This window comes from Pocillopora verrucosa, chromosome 2 (assembly GCF_036669915.1).
Source record: "Pocillopora verrucosa isolate sample1 chromosome 2, ASM3666991v2, whole genome shotgun sequence".
In the NCBI taxonomy this organism is placed as follows: Eukaryota; Metazoa; Cnidaria; class Anthozoa; order Scleractinia; family Pocilloporidae; genus Pocillopora; species Pocillopora verrucosa.
Window position 1 is genome coordinate 2,507,711 of NC_089313.1, and position 16,303 is coordinate 2,524,013.

The following is a 16,303-nucleotide window of genomic DNA, read 5'->3' on the forward strand; positions in this document are numbered from 1 at the left end:
AGAGCCATTATGGATATATTATTTTTAAAATCAAACTGCATGTTTGTCTCGTACATTGCATGGAGAAAGTTTGCAAAAGAACATTTCTCTGCTTTTTGTCGTGTTTATTCAAGTTAGCATGGCTATTGATTCACAGTCAACAAGAATGCTTCACTGTTAAATTGTTGCCTGCTTTTCAGTGGGTGTATAGATGTGCATTCAAGCTGGTAATTCACAATGCAAATGGTGTAATCTATACTTGTAACTCAAGATATATCATTTGTCTTATTCCAATTGTTATCTATTAATGTATGGCAAAGGTGGCTCTTGCAATTTCAAATCACATTTAGTGCTCCATTTACATGCACTGTAACATGAGATATCTTGGCATTGCTTTTACTGGCTGAAATTTATCACTGCATTGTAAATCAAGAAGAAAAAAGGACTGGATCAAATTTTCTGAAGCACAAATATGACAATTGAACAAATATGACAATTAAGGTAGTGAAATATTGACATGAAGTGAAGACTAACTTAATGCACAGTTTGCATTAATTCTGACCGAGAAGGATGTTTTCCAGACAAAATAATAATTTTTTTTGCCAACATTCTTTTTTTTTCCAAAACATTTGAGTTTTATTTTTTTCCAGAAAAGGCTGCGATGAATCAATAATTGTTGTCTTTGAGTGGTTTTCTTGTTTCTGTTGGAACTTTTTTTTGTTTTAAATGTGAAGTATGAGAGCAACCTGTCCATAACTGTCAATTAACCAGCCACAATTTATACTAATATAAACAAAGAAATGTAAGTCATCTATTGCAACAAAATTTTAGAAAAGTGCACATGTCCAAAGTTCTCGTGTCATGAAATCCTAGCCATAAAAATGCATGCTGTAATGGTTGTTAGATTGATTCCTCACACAGTTTTGCACAGTGTAGCTTTTCCAACTATCTCCTTCATGGCTGTTAGTGAGGTGATGGGGCGTGTCTGTGTATGCATGTGCCTGCCTTTCTGCATGTCTAACTTAAGCTGGCTGACTATACAGGGTGGCTATCAGAGGTCTATATTCCAGGCTCGGGCATAAAAGTTCCTGGCTCAATTCAGGCTCCTGGTGTGTATATATGCTGCTGCCTGCCTTCTCTAGTTCTTAAATCTATCCTTAGTTATTCCTACGTACGTGTGTGTAACTGCACTTAAAAGTAGTACAACTTTTATATCCTTAATTATCCCTAAATCCATGTGTGTAACTGCACTTTAAAATCGTACAACGTGGCAGAAATCTACCCTAAACTTCTGCATGTGTATTATGTAAATTGTAGATTTTATGCCAAAAGATAATGAATCTATGGCTGCAGCTATAACTTGCACCAACTGAGTCGACGTTTGAATATTCTCCTTAATACTTACTAAATACTGGAATTAAAATGTAGTTTTACTATTAATTTTTCTTAAAAATTTTCACCTCTTTTCCTTAAATGCACTAATGATAAAACTTAGGCACCAGATTTAAATATCGTCATAAACACAGGAAAATGAATTTACTTTGAATTCTTGTAAATTATCTTTTACAGACTGAGTTTATAAACACGATATTGCTTTAAGAATCAAATCATTGAAACCGTGAAAGATTTAATTATGCACCCTGGGATAATTCCCTTCTAAAGATGCTTGCACACTTTCCTCCAAACTGGTCTCCCAGCTGTCCTTCTATTTCAATCTAACCTCTTCCTTCTAAATCTGGGACTTGTGCTTTTCCTTCAAATTCTTCTCAGCTTCTGTGAAGAGTCAAAACATTCTGAGGAGTCAATCTTAATGGTACCCTTTTTTCCCTCATACATCTCTTGTAACAAGTTATACTGACTGGTCTAACAAAAACGTATCACCTAACCTGACTGAAAAAAAAGACTGTGTGATTAAGTGTTAAAGGCTGAGACAGAAGGCGACAAGTCTTTTTGAGGGAGTAAGTTGATGCAATGCAACAATTTGCTTCGTGTGACATGAAGAACTCTTTAGGAAAAAAATTGTTCTTGGGGCTAAATTTTGCAGCTGTGATCTATTGCACAAAATCAAACCTGTCAGATTTCACATGAACGATCACAAGAAAAAAAATTATGTTGCAAAGAAAAAACAATCTCACCAAAGTTCACCATGTCACCCAAAGTGAACTGTTGCAGTGACTTGCTATTTATCTTAGCAGCTTGTTCTTATTAGCTGTGCCTTAATTAGACTTGTCGTCAAGTATGTCCAGACCTTTACCAAAAGTGATTTAGTTTCTCTGTTTATGAACTCCAGTCCCAGGTGAGAATGAAGGGGTGGCTCTGTTTTATTCAGTTGAAAGTGTGCCTGCAGCTTTACCGCAAGGAAGTGAACCAATGGAATGGATCCATTGTATGTTAGTTGCATGGGCATGTGCAGCGTCTTTGCAATCATTACATTCCCAGGAAGTTTGGTCTTAAAGAAAGCCTCCGCAGGTGGAACAGGGTGTTAAATTCATGAGAATGTCTTAAAATGTGAAGTATTGGTGGAACAAATGGGTATCAAAACCAAAATGTTTTAAAAAATGGAAACAAACACAAGCAATACTTGTGTTGAATTTCCCTGTAGATGATGGCATTTTAGACCGGATAAGATTGTATTACAGGCTGGTGGTGCCAATGGCATCCTCAAACAAAAGCTTTTGTTCAAAGGATTCAAAAGGGGATCATGCAGATGATAGGGGCAACCAAAAAGTGTCAGAAAATCCGATGCACATAGAATTCTGGGGTTTCAAAATAGCCAAGATCTATATGAATTATTTCTTGCTGCAAATACATCTTACCAATGTACGCAAACAGGGTTTATCTAAAGAGACCAGTTTTCATAATTTAACAACAATTTGTTCCACTAGGGGAGGTTCCCTTTAACGTCATTGTAACACACCTGGGAACCAAACTGGGATCCTTTTTTTAATTGTTTACTCATTGCAGTTTTGAGGAGTGACAAAAAAATATGTAGTTTTTGATTCCAATTGAAAATGATTGTAAGAAGTTTTTGCCTTAAAAAAATTTTGATGGAGAAACTTATGGTTGTGGTGGTGTTACTACTCCCATTTCTGGCTGTTAACATTGGAATAAAGGTCTCTCACTCAAAACTGTAATGTAGGAGACAGTAACTTAGTTTAATGTAGTCACTAGACATAAATGTTTAATATGATTCATGTCAATGTTGTTTAAAGTTTATATTCAAGCTTGAACTGGATCGTTTCAACGCCTTTTGGTGCAATAGAATCGTAATGTAGAGATTTGGAGTAGAAGGGCTTTGATTTGGCAAGAGTTTGCTTTGAAGACGCTCTTACATTGGGTGATAACATGAGACATTTAACAATTTTCTGGTTCAAGCTTGACTTGTTCACTTGAATGATTTTGCTAAATGTATCTTGTCCATTTTTATTTTTTTGTGGCATTTTTGTTTACTTGCTGGTGGTCACTTATCAACATGTCGGGGTGACATCGGCCTGTGAAGTTCATAAATATCCAGCTGATATTGGTAAATATTTTACTTATATTCAATGCATTGAATGCCTGTCGGTGCCTGCCATACACCAAATCAAAATATGGCATCCAATTTTAATTGCCATCGTTCTGGACTGACTAGTCTCATCTTCACGTGGAAACACAAAAGGATTATCACGCGTGAGAGGCTAGTCAGTCCAGAACTATGGAATTCAAATTGGATGCCATATTTCGATTCAGTGTATTATGTTCCTATAGCAGTCTTAGAAAATTCACTTTTGCCTATAACATTTTTTGTGGTCAAAACGAACCAGTAAAGGCTTGTTATCAAGATGCCCCCTACACAAGTCCTTGGCCACCATCCATAGTTTTTGTTATTGGTATGTAAACAATAGAAAAGATAAGAGAAATGGTTTTTGAAGCTGTTATGAGAAGGAACACAGGAGCAGGTAGAACACAGAGATACTTGTCTTCAGTAGTGTGAACCTGAAACATAGAACTTCTTGTAACTATTATTTAATACACCATCATGTCAACACTGTAATTGTTAGGAGTTCCAACCTCACTGTCATTTTTTACAATACATTGGAAAAGGATTAACGTGTGTAACCCCGGGAGATAGACCAGGGGATGTTGTTTAATCAAACTCCAAATTCTTAGAGCTATGAATGTTTGGGAGTTGATCTTAATATCTCGGAAAAGAAAGGGTCGATGTGAAAGAATCAGGCAATCGACCATCGAGTTACTATTATTGATAATTAATAATGACAGCTAATCCAAAACACGTAAGGTAATTTGGAATCCTGATATTTTTGAGGATCACATCATTTTCAGAACAATGCTCGGGAAATTTTACAAGCTGTTACATCACAACACTCATCAAAAGATCTTCCTCATTCCATGTTTGCAAATCACTTGGCAGACCAAGAACATTCTTCATATTCATAAACTCACATTTAGAAAAGTTTTGTAATTCTGTTAGTATTGTTGTTGTTAACAGAATAATGCATGTTGGGGTTCTGCCAGGAGAAGAGTTCACTGCTCTAAGACACATTTAGTGCTACATGCTACACAATATTTGTTCATAAATTATGGACTTAAAGCAGCATTTCTTTTTGCATGAATCTAATTGATGAGGTCGTTAGAACTGGCTGGCGGAATGAAATTGCTGTTCCCTTTTTGACTGCTCTGAAGTGCTATAACTAATATAGCCGATGGACTTGGCTTTTGGAAAGAAATTCAGCATGCATGACCGTAAATAACCAGAGCATCATGTGTGTGTATGAGTTGTGTGGTGGTTTTTTCATTACCATGAATATTTTCGTAAACCATGGTCGTGTACATGTATGCATTGTTGTGGTATTTTCAAGTCAGCTTAAGCAGAGTTTTTTAGTCAAGTATTTAAATTATTTTTTGAGGTCAGATGAAATAAGTGGTCTTTTTCATAATTTACTCCATAATACTAGAATTGTGAAATTTGAGACTCTGAAGAGGAGGATCATTCCGACAGTCTGATTTATAAGGTTTTTATTTAAGAAGAGGGAATCTGCGTATTTTCCCCCATTCACTGCATGGACCACGACACAAATAGCTGTAAATCTGACTTGTATGAGATTTCTCCTCTTCAGAAATCAATTGGTCTAATTTCACGTGGCTATTGATATGTTAATTTTTAAAAACTCACTTATTTGATTCCATTGTTGAGGTATTCTGTCTAACAAATGCTCGCAGGTTTTATGCCCACATTTGGTCCATGCTGGGTGAACCTTTATGGATCTACAAGGGATTACTCACTGTTTGATGAACACAACGATCTAAACAATGGACTGGTAGGTCATCCAAACATACACCGTAAGACTGAAAAAACAAAAAAAGGTTTAATGTTTAGTAGTAAGTCGTGGCGTTAAAAGTGTACCCTTAGAAAAAATTTCAGAGATGAACTGATATCCTGGTATGAACTGTCATGTCCTCAAAGGATTTCTTCTGTGGCTGTTTACTTTCCGTCTCCTTCGGAAACAAATGCTACAGGTGTATGGACTTTTTTATTCTGAATAAACTGCAAAGAGCGTAATCGACAGCTACGTCCAGTGGCTTACTATGATGCACTTGCCTCAAGTCAAAAACAAAAAGTATCACAAATTGCACTTTTTTTTAGTGATTAAAAGCACAACGTGTTAATTTTTGTGTAATAGCACTTGCAGTAGTCTTTGCTCGTAAGACCCTATAATCCCTAAAATATTGTTTTTAGTGTTGGTACATATATGCAAATTGTTTTGTAGAAAGCTAGTCATGAGCAATTATGTGTTGCAAGAGAAGAGTGAGATCATTTTCGATAATGATAGGCTCAAAAAATCAATTTGTTTTTAGTGGAAAACTCCAGTAATAATAGTCTGGTTTGATTACCTGTTGACCTAATTTTGAATTTAGGGAGAAGGTGTGGCTTACAGAGGGAGACTGTTGATGGCTGTACAAGCAGAGTTTGGAGAATCTGCATCAGAGGCTGGAATCCGTCAGGTGGAGGTGGAACCAACAGCTCCTATCTCTGATGTAAGTTAAAGTTTTCCAGACAAACTACAGCTCGAGCATCAATCTCAGAAACATCATGTATCTCTGTATTAAATCTAAGTCTGAATAAGATTTTGAAGACAAATTGTTTCCCTTTTGTGATAAGTGCTGTTTGAGGGCAAAAGTAAGAACAGTTTCGAATTTTCCTTTTGGGAAAGGAGTGTTTGAGCACGAATTCCTAAAGTAAAACTCCTGTGTCCCTAAATAAAAGGGCCTAATGCAGTTTCTTATGCGACAAAATCTACTTACCGATGCACACGGTCATGAAGAGATGTGTGATTGATCCTGACGTCACACCAAACTTTCGTAGCTCTATACGTTACTAAACTTTCTTGAGTATGGGGCTCCGCTAATCTCCAGGATTTTTTCCAGCCTACTTTAAAGTCACAAGTTCACTATTTTCACATGGACGGTGCTTTAAATTATGTTTTTTCTTTTTTCAGACTGCAGCTGGAAAAGAGGATCAATTTCAATTATATGCCTGTTTTTACGAGGCCAGCATGATTGAGAGAAAAGTTGGCGACAAGATGATACAATTTGAGATGAGCATTGGTATGGACATATGTTTTCCTTGTCATTGATTCACATTGTAGTTTCCGTGGAATACATCAGCCTGTAGAACTATAACTTTGAATCTTAACAACAAATGCTTTTCTTCAGGTAACTATGGGAACACAATTGATGGACAGTCTCTAGCGGGTGAGGTAGTGGACGAGGTACGCAAAAATGGCGAGAACCCATTTATCCACCCACTTACACCACCTGTCAGACCAGTGACCAATGACAGACAGTATTACCATATACCGTGGGAGGACTCGAAGCCCTGTGCACACGTGAAGTTTACTTGGCAGGATCATCGTAGACGACTCTACAACTCTAACGTGCTGCTAAAGATCTGTGAAAGACTGGTAAGTTTCCTCATGGTTTCTCTAGTGTATTAGTGATTAGCAGAAAGCTGTAGTTTTTGTGTTTACACTACAGACTGAGATATTGATAGGTTTGACTGTGTTGTGTTGTTACACTGGCTCTCTTTAACCGAAATCCACTGGTGAAATCCATCACTAAGTGAAAACAAGCAAACCGTCTAAAGCGTGCGAAAACGCGTATGACCAAGTCGCGATTGCTGTTAGTTTAACATCCGATTGGTTGAGAGGGTAGCGCAAGTTTTTGACCAATCAAAGAGCGGGGCTAAGCAATACCTCTGCAAACTTTCGACACGCGCTTTAAATTACTCAAAAAGAATTTTAAGTGTAGAAAAACCTGACATATCAGTATACTTGACAGGAGGATGGTTTGACTGACTGTCTGGAGAGAGTGAAGATGGACTTACCCAACACCTACCGATGGCTCAGTCGAGTTCTTGCAGAACTCATCAACGGATGCAAGTAAGAAAATCGTTCTTCAGCATGGTTGTCTAGAGTCCCAAATACAAAATCGGCCACTAGGATCCAAGATACAAAATCGGCCGCTTGAGTCCAAAACACAAAATCGGCCACTAGGGTCCAAAATACAAAAATCGGCCACTAGTGTCCAAAATACAAAATCGGCCACTAGGGTCCAAAATAGAAAATCGGTCACTAGGGTCCAAATGGAAAATCGGCCACTAGGGTGCAAAATGGAAAATCGGCCACTAGGGTCCAAAATGGAAAATCGGTCACTAGGGTCCAAAATGGAAAATCGGCCACTAGGGTCCAAATACAACATTGCCTACTAGGGTCCAAAATAAAAAATCGGACACTGGAGTCCAAAATCCACAAACTAGGGTCTTGCAAAACTCATCAACAGATGCAAGTAAGAAAGTCATACTTCAGCATGGTTGTCGACTGATATTTCATGTAAAGATTGCGTACTTTTTCTTAGGGGTCAATGTAGTCGGACATAGGATTTAGGAGAATTTCAGTGCTGACCTTTGGTTTTGATATTGTGATATCTTTTGCGGACAAAGCAATTAGTCGAGAGGATCATTAAAGCAAAACGAAGTATAGATGAGCGAAATTGGGAAAACTTGATCAGATTTCACGAGGAGAAATTCTGGAGGAATGTTTTATTTCAGTTTAGAGTTAACAGTTCACAATTGACAAAAACTATCGTTGTTTTGATTGTGTACTGAAATTAAATAAAAATTTCCACCACTTCAGCCCTTTTTGTGAGGAGCTGTGTCATTAAATTTAACGTTCCTGTTCCATTACAGTCAATATCTCAATCTGGTGAAGTCTATGCCATCCTCCTCTCATGTTGGACGCACCAAGCTGGACAAGGAGCGACTGAAGCTGTGTCAATACGAGGTAGAGTCTGTGTGTCAGTCAGCGCAGGAGCTGAAGGGGAGCACAAGGGATGATGGTCACATCAAAGACAATCTCAAGGCTGCCAACGCACTTCTTCAAAGACTTCTTAACATTGCTATTGAGGTATGCTGTTTTGTTCTTCATTAGAAATCTTTTCCAGTTGTGGATGTAAGGAAAGGGTCCTGGGGTTTATACCACCCCCCTCCCTCCCCTCATCAGACACTTTTATGCGATGACATCCTGTAACTTACTACAATGGCTTAATATGTTAGCTGGGCGCTTCTGACAGGTTCTTTCATCATGACTAAAATTTTTTTTTTCCAGGAGAGAAATTGCGTTAAATGCTTTGATTATGTGTAAATTAAAAGGTTCCGTAAGTTCAGTATTAATTTTTATCTTTATAACGACTGGGACAGCGTTTTTGACTTTCATTTTAAAAGCGGAAGAGGGTTTGGAGTAGCAACCGAAACTTCACACATCAACAAACTTTGTTTTACCAGGGGGGCTAACTGAAACAACGGTGGTATTTCCCCTTGTTGAACCAATACCAATAAAAGCACTGAACAACACTAATACAAAATAAATAAAAAGCGCCTCGTTACTCTATCGATTTTAAAGGAGACTGTGATGAAAATAAGAGCTAACCCTTCCACACTGAGTTAGAGGCTTTAATTAAGCTGTACTTAGGAGCTTGGCTCTCTCTTTGTAGCCACAAGAAACAACGCCTGATGTGTTCATCTGGATGCTGTGTGGAGGCAAACGAGTGGCTTACACCCGCATTCCCAGTCAGCACATAATCTACTCTTTAGTGGAAGAAGAGAGAGGAAAAGATGCAGGCAGAATGCAAACTGTGTTTTTGAGGGTAAGTCAACTCTCTGTTTAGAGCACTATTTTGAACGGCTTATAATCCATGCCGAAGTCATGAAAACGGCCAATTAGAGGAAAGGAAAATACCACAGAGAGCCCAACGACAAGTCGTTTGCCGCTTGAGGTGCGACGAAACGGGTGAGACGAAGGCGTGGTTGGTTCTGGCTTTGCCCCTGATTTGTTAAGAGGGTGGTGCGAATTTTACGAACCGATTACAGAGCGAGGGAAAGCACAGTGAAGTAGGACCCACGAAAAAAGCATTGGTTCTTTGGTGGGCGGTCTCGCTCAGACATTCAAACCCCCAGTGGCAAAAACGTTGGACCAATGTTAGTATCCGAGGAACTGCGCACCTACCCCTCCCCTAACCAAGCAACAGTCATCTGATAACAAATCAGGGTTAATGTTGGGTTAGGGAAGGGGTAGTTGGGCAGTTGCTCAGATACTGTTATTGATCCGGAAAGTCGAACGTTCCGTCATCACTTAGGGGAAGCATAGGGAATCCTCGCACGTATTAAACGAAGCCTCCATTTCTTATCATCTACAATGAGTATGTGGTATAAAGACTGAGCTAACAAACACATTTCCATGTGGAGAAACTTTCACTGCGACACATTTTCGAAATGCAGGCATCAGGCAGATAGGAAATAGACTTTGAATGTTATTTTTTTTTTGTCATCTGTCCAGCTTCCTGGTAAGCGTGGTGACGGACCTAAAGGATGGGCTATTCAGGCCAAACTGAATATCATGATCTGGCTCGGTCTGCACAAACACAAAAAGGATTATCTGAAAGATGCCCCGAAAGGATACCAGACGGTATGATAGTCTTAGCGCTCTCGCTATTAGGAAGTGACACAATAATAATTTTCACCCCTTAGAAACCAGTCATTATTTATCACCTGGGAGGGGGGGAGGGGGGGGGAGAGTGAGGGTCGAAGGATTTTGATGTGTGATGTTAATCTGATTGATTTCCTTCTAAGGCTCTAATCCCCCTCATTGGCTGTTCATTGGCAGTCAATTTTCTATATTCTGTTGGCAACAACTGATTCCCCCTTCCGTTCCCCCTGAAAACCATGTGACCCCCCCAAAATCCTTCAAGCTCCCTCTCTGAGTACACCACCACCTCCCCCCCCCCAGCCCTTTAGTTTTAGTGTTCAAAGTTGTGAACTAGTCGTCGCCGACAGTAGAGAGAATGTGTGAGCTTTTGACTCATGCCTTCTGAACTGGATCAATGGTGACATCTTTTGTGTTTTACTCTTGCAGCCAAAGAACGCTCACAAATTGATGGCCCCTCCGCCAAATCACCTTATCTACACAGGTAATGGAGCAAGGGAAAAAAACTTACCTTGTCGTGACATGAACAGCATTTAGTATCTCATGGAAAAAAAATGAGATTTTAAGACCATGTGTTTATTATCAATTCTTTCAGAAAAACAGAAGTTCCTTTTGCGGGCACATACATACCAGGCGAGAAGTTTGATTGGCAGTGATGCATCTGGACTTTCAGGTAACATAACATTCGGATGACTTCCGCTCAGGTTGTCAGTCACTCCTACCGACCAAAGTCCTTCTCTCCTCGGTAAGACCATACAATTACATGTTGCCCCCGGGTTCAATCTATATACTGAATTACGTTCACCTGCTAGTTTTTGCCCATGGTGGTTTCTTGGGGAAAGCAAATTAACCCTTTGCCAACGGCGGCGGTACTAGATGAAGGGTTTTTTTAATTGCGAGACGCTCAACTTAGTGCACTTTCAACTTGTGCAAAAAGAAACTTTAAGACTTACGTGTGCGGTTTCCTTTAATTTGGTCCTCACTTCACCTTTTCATGGCAGATGCCTTTGCCCGAGTGATCTTCACACACCTTGTGGCTGACACCCGAGTGATCTGGGAGACAAGGAGTCCAACATGGGACCAGATGCTGGTGTTTAGAGACTTGATTCTGTGGGGAGATGTTAACGAAATTGCCGTCAACCCTCCAACCATTGTAGTTGAAGTATTTGACAAAGATATTGGAGTAAGTTTTTTAATCTATCTTTTTGTGCCTCATGGTCCTGCTTGTCTATCTACCTGTCTGTCTGTATTTCAGTAAGCTTTCTATCAGTCTCTCTGTCTGACAGTCAGTCTGTCTGTCTGATTGTGTATCTTTCTGTTTGTCGGCCAGTCTGTCTCTCTGTGTGCATTTTCTGTCTCTGTCGGCCTGTCCGGCTGTCAACCTGTCAGTCAGTTATCCGTTTGTCGGTTAATCAGTCATTTACCCAGCCTTCCAACTTCCTATCTCGTTAGGGTGATTCTGAGTTCATTGGTCGTGCGTTGGCCAGACCAATTGTAAAGATGGCTTGTGAACCTTACGAGAAGCCGTTCTTTCCGCCAGCATTGGAGTGGTTCCAGATTTTCAGAGGAGAGGAGAAAGCTGGAGAACTACTAGCTGCATTTGAACTCCTGCAGGTAAATTAGTTCACCTTCTCATCTTCGAATCACATCCTGTTTAAGAATCAGGCTGGGTGCATGGGCTGCAATATGCGGATTCAAAATTGTCAATACAGTTCCCCGTTTCTTGATATCGCCCTAGTCTACTCTGCATGTTTCAAATAACTATATTCCCTAAACTCTGAAGAGCCGAAGTGGCCAACATCTAAACAATTGGCGTTAACATTGCACGGTAACGTCTTTTCGTTGGGAGTTGGGGTAGGATAATTCATATGAAAGGGACACTTCATTTTGGAACACATTACACGAAGAAGCATGCAGCTGAAAGGGGCAGTAAACAGAGCAATTTTCCATTAGGTGTCGAAAGTAATACAGGAGTGCATTCCTTTTGTTTTTCTCCGCTCTGTGACTGGTCGGGAGAATTCGAACCGCCCTCTAAACCAATCAAATGCAGAAGTTTAAACAAGCGCGTTTTTGTGACTCCCATTTTCCCGCGCTTCAGATAGTGTGCTCTTTTCACTCTGAGTTTTCATCGGCTCCTTGTGATATTTCACTTATTTGTGATTGGCTGTTGTGGTTATCGTGGCTTTGGTATTACGACACTCAATCGAAAAGCGCGTTATTTGCTTGCTATGGTTCATGGAGTCGGGGGTGACTTTGAGAAAGTTTCAAATCCATCCTTTCCTTGTTTTATCCCTTCAGCTATCTGAGGGCACATGCTTCTTACCTACTGAAGTCGAACCTGTCAACACTCCTGATGGACCAATCACACCCGTTCCTGACGGCATCAGGCCTGTTATGAGGAAGCACAGAATTGAGGTACTGTTACTTTACATTTACACTTCTGAAAGTAAAAAAGTTGTTGTAGTTGATTTTGTGACATAAAATAGATGCCTAGAAATTAACCTATGTAGGTGAAAAGGATGGTACAAATTATTGAGTGTATGAAGGTTGGAAGTAGTATCAGAGTAAAGGAAAGATGAAACCAATGATCAAATTCGTGCACTCAATGATGGAATGACCTATGACGGAATGACCAACCGACTGTCTGACTATCGACCGATTAACTATACGACGCAGTAGCCAACTGACTGACACACTAACCTGACCAAGCTTTTGACTGTCTGAGCGACAAAACCACTGACTGACCGACCAACCAATCCCGTACCGTTTGACCGACGGATTGACTTACCAATCTAATGAAGCAAAGAACAGACAAACAAACAAAGGAATTCGGAAAGAACGGACGACTTAATTGCCGACCCACCTGTTAACTTACAGGACCGAATAACTAACTTCATGACCGATCAAACGAACACATGTGTCATCTCAGCGTCTCAGTTGCATCTTTCCTTATTTCGTAGGCTTTGTTCTGGGGCGTCCGTGAAATGAAAAGGATAAATCTGACCACAGTGGATAGACCTCAAGTGGACATCGATCTTGCTGGTCATGTTATACAATCCACTGTCATCACAAATGCCAAGAAAAATCCCAACTTCCAGAACCCAGTCATCTTTTTTGATGTGGTAAGAGAGCTGTGTTCTTACTGTTAGAGTGATTTTATTAACCACTTGCCTCTCCTTTAATAATAGCGGAGCTCGCAGCGCACGAAGCGCGTGCAGCTTAGCCCCATACTTATAGGAACTAGTAGTAACCCATTAAGCTAAAAAATTTGGACTTACATTCCAATTCAATCGTACGGTATCAAAAGTTTCTTATTACATGGAAACATACTTTGGAAACAAACTACTCAAGACAACCTACTCCAACTTATTAACAACCTTTTTCATACCTGAATCGGAGTTTATAATTTTCGCTCTGTAAGGAAGTAATAAAAAAGTGTTTTCAAGTTTTTCCATAACATTCACATTATCTGTGGTCACCATTATGAGACATTTTGATTTCTTTATTGGGTTCGGGAGATATTCTCCCGGACTGATTTATGAAACAATACCACTGTTGTTGTGTTGCAGGCTGTGTAGGCTTGTCGACATTCAAAAATAATTTCAAAATGATGACGCTTTCTCTAAAGAGAGACTAACTTTGCTGCCTTAAGTCGACCGTGTCGTGTGTTTTCACTCTGACAATCTTTGCTATCACAACATTAATTGTAAGCATTTTCCAACCTCTACAGGAACTACCTGAGAATGAGCGTTACTGCCCACCGCTGACCATCCGTGTTAGAGACTGTCGTACATTCGGTCGCTTTACACTGGTTGGGACTCATGTCCTGAATTCACTACACCGCTACTTACAGACTGGAGAGAAAGAGAAGGAGAAACTGGAGAAAGCAGGTCAGACAATCTCATGTATTCGTAAGTTTTTTTCCGTGGAAGTGCTAAGGCCAGGGCGGGGGTTTTTCCATACGGGAACAGGGTGGGAGGGGGAGGGGAAGGGGGAGGGGGGTTAAACCAGCGGCACATTGCAAGTTAGGAACGTACCAGGATGTTAATATGTTATAAGAATGGACATTCCTTTAATTTTCGGGGAAAAAACACAAAAGAGCTAGTTACAAACACAAGAATAAACCACAATGGCTAAAGATGGAAAAGATTTAAACAGATGGTGTAAATGAGGAACTTCAAAACGTTAGGCCTGATTTTTCTAGATGCAGAAGGTCTACCGTAGTATCTCTAACAAAAGCCCATGACGGATCTTAACTGGTGACTTTCAATCTCATTCCACAACAGAAGCCGTCGTAGGAGTAGGGAACACTACTTCTCGTCCAACCTCGCCAGTTCCCAATGCACCGGCTGATGTGGCAATAGAGATTGACGAGGATCCTCCTGATGCAGCGGATTCTGAGCCTCTGGTATGCTGCTAGACCATTTCATCTCATACTTTAGTTCTGATATGCCTAACTTGTTATGGCTTTTACTCGGTGTAGAAGGCTCAGTTGACGTAAAACAATGGGGAACAAAACGGTAAAAGAACGAGTAATACAATGACAGCAATAAGTTTATGAGGCGCTGTTCTATTGTGACGTGTCCTGTGTCTTCTGCACCAAGAAGGAGCCAATTTTCTACATAGCATAGAAAGTTAGTTTTGAGTTCTTTTAAAGGAAAATTTTGAATGCACCGTGGAGTTACCTATAATTTTGTCTTGGTGACTTTAACCATTTAACTCCCAGAAGAGATTAGCATATAGCGTCTCCCTGTAACATCCATACACCATCCAGGTAACACGTGATGAGAATATTCAAACTTATCGGGTAGAAGTTAATATCGTGATTTAACACTAAATTCTGGTCACTGACTTACAATGAGATGTTTAACAGCCAGAGGGGAGAGTTGATAATCACATCTTGAGAGTTAAAGGGTTAATTATTCACGTTCCATTTGTCTTTATCGTCACCTCTCTTTAAATGCTATGTCATTCCTTTTCGTGATGCGTCATTCAAAAACTCTCACTGAAGGTTTCTTCGTTGATTCTCTGGTTTCACGGCTTTTCTCTTCTTCTCTTGTCTCCTCACGTAGCGAGGCAGGCTTGTACGCTTGCTCTCCAGTTATTTTTCTAGTCCCAAAGAAAGCCTCTACAACCTTTCTCTCTGTATGTCAGTGGCATCCTTGGGACGTGTCCAGCCATGTTTGTTAAACTGAGCATTGATCCCTTAATTTGAAGAGTAAAGAACATAGTTCTGTATACCCATTCCTCTTTTGAGCGATTCTACAACGGCTGTGATATCTGAGAGTTCCCCTAGTTCTTAAAAACCCTTTATGTGCATGTTTGTGTTTCATCATTCTTCTTGTCATTCATCTTATTCACGCGCTGTTTCTCTTTCTCTATCATCGTCTTCATCACAGCTCTATGCCTATACACTCAAGGTGAGCGTATTGTTCCTTTTGTTAACTCCTTATGTCAAACTTGTTTCCATAAGTCACTACTGCTGTGTACAAAAAAATTTCATTTACTTCAAGTTTTTCATCAAGCACACTGGCTTATGTATCAATTCAATTATAGCTGTGCTTGCGTTATTGTCACATTGAAAATTTTCGCAGTCTTGCGTGAATCTTAGTCCACTAACCTTGTATTTATCGCGGTATTCGTCGTTATATTCGTCTGTTCGCTTATCAGTACCTGTAAACTTTTTACGCATTCTTGTAGGGATCCTTTGCCATACTACTGTAATTTGAGTCTTTTCAGAGCGAGTGTTTTGCGTCTTTCCCTTTATCATACTCTTTACTCTCTTGGATTCATGCATGGGTGCTGTCTGTAAACTGTTGTCTTCTTCGTCCTTGCCATTCTTATTTCCCTTTGATTCATCATGACTTTTTTCATGTTTTTCTTCTGCAACAAATTCTCATTCTCAAACCGTTCCTTTTAAACCCTGTATTTCTTTAAGTCGGTTCTGAAGGTCGATGTTATGAGGCATACGAGTGGGCAGCAAGATCAGAAAGATCTGCAAGAAATTTTCCCATTTGCTTGTTTTCAATAATATATCTCACCATAATGCGATTGATCATTTCACTGGTGCACCATACCCACAAAATTTGGTAGTAACTTATCATGCCGAGAAAAATTTGGTCTATCATGTGACCGTCCGTACGTACAAGTTGCTACCCGCCATGGCAAAAAATCTTAACGAAAGGAAACCAAAGGGAAAACCGGTTGCTGGTCTCTCTTTCATCTTGACCACTCGTAGGTCTCGTTACATCAACCTTTAACAGCGAACTTAACTTTGATCTTAAAGG

At 39.8% G+C, this 16,303-nt stretch overlaps 1 protein-coding gene across 6 annotated transcripts in view; it reads left to right on the plus strand.

Moving 5' to 3' along the window:
• LOC131771029 (otoferlin) overlaps window positions 1–16,303 on the plus strand; it is a 36,757-nt gene that overhangs the window by 11,350 nt on the left and 9,104 nt on the right. For 2 of the 6 annotated variants that reach the window (XM_059086784.2, XM_066162771.1), the window contains exons 19-36: window positions 1,023–1,088; window positions 3,479–3,502; window positions 5,200–5,297; window positions 5,896–6,015; window positions 6,477–6,585; window positions 6,694–6,941; window positions 7,318–7,418; window positions 8,225–8,441; window positions 9,028–9,180; window positions 9,870–9,998; window positions 10,446–10,500; window positions 10,612–10,689; window positions 11,018–11,199; window positions 11,469–11,630; window positions 12,315–12,431; window positions 12,977–13,138; window positions 13,747–13,906; window positions 14,303–14,424. In XM_059086784.2, coding sequence (XP_058942767.1) covers window positions 1,023–1,088; window positions 3,479–3,502; window positions 5,200–5,297; window positions 5,896–6,015; window positions 6,477–6,585; window positions 6,694–6,941; window positions 7,318–7,418; window positions 8,225–8,441; window positions 9,028–9,180; window positions 9,870–9,998; window positions 10,446–10,500; window positions 10,612–10,689; window positions 11,018–11,199; window positions 11,469–11,630; window positions 12,315–12,431; window positions 12,977–13,138; window positions 13,747–13,906; window positions 14,303–14,424 — 2,303 coding nt within the window. Of the gene's footprint in view, window positions 1–1,022; window positions 1,089–3,478; window positions 3,503–5,199; window positions 5,298–5,895; window positions 6,016–6,476; window positions 6,586–6,693; window positions 6,942–7,317; window positions 7,419–8,224; window positions 8,442–9,027; window positions 9,181–9,869; window positions 9,999–10,445; window positions 10,501–10,611; window positions 10,690–11,017; window positions 11,200–11,468; window positions 11,631–12,314; window positions 12,432–12,976; window positions 13,139–13,746; window positions 13,907–14,302; window positions 14,425–15,415; window positions 15,437–16,303 lie in introns of all 6 variants that reach the window. The other 4 variants (XM_066162770.1, XM_066162772.1, XM_066162773.1 and 1 more) reach the window with 4 other exon arrangements.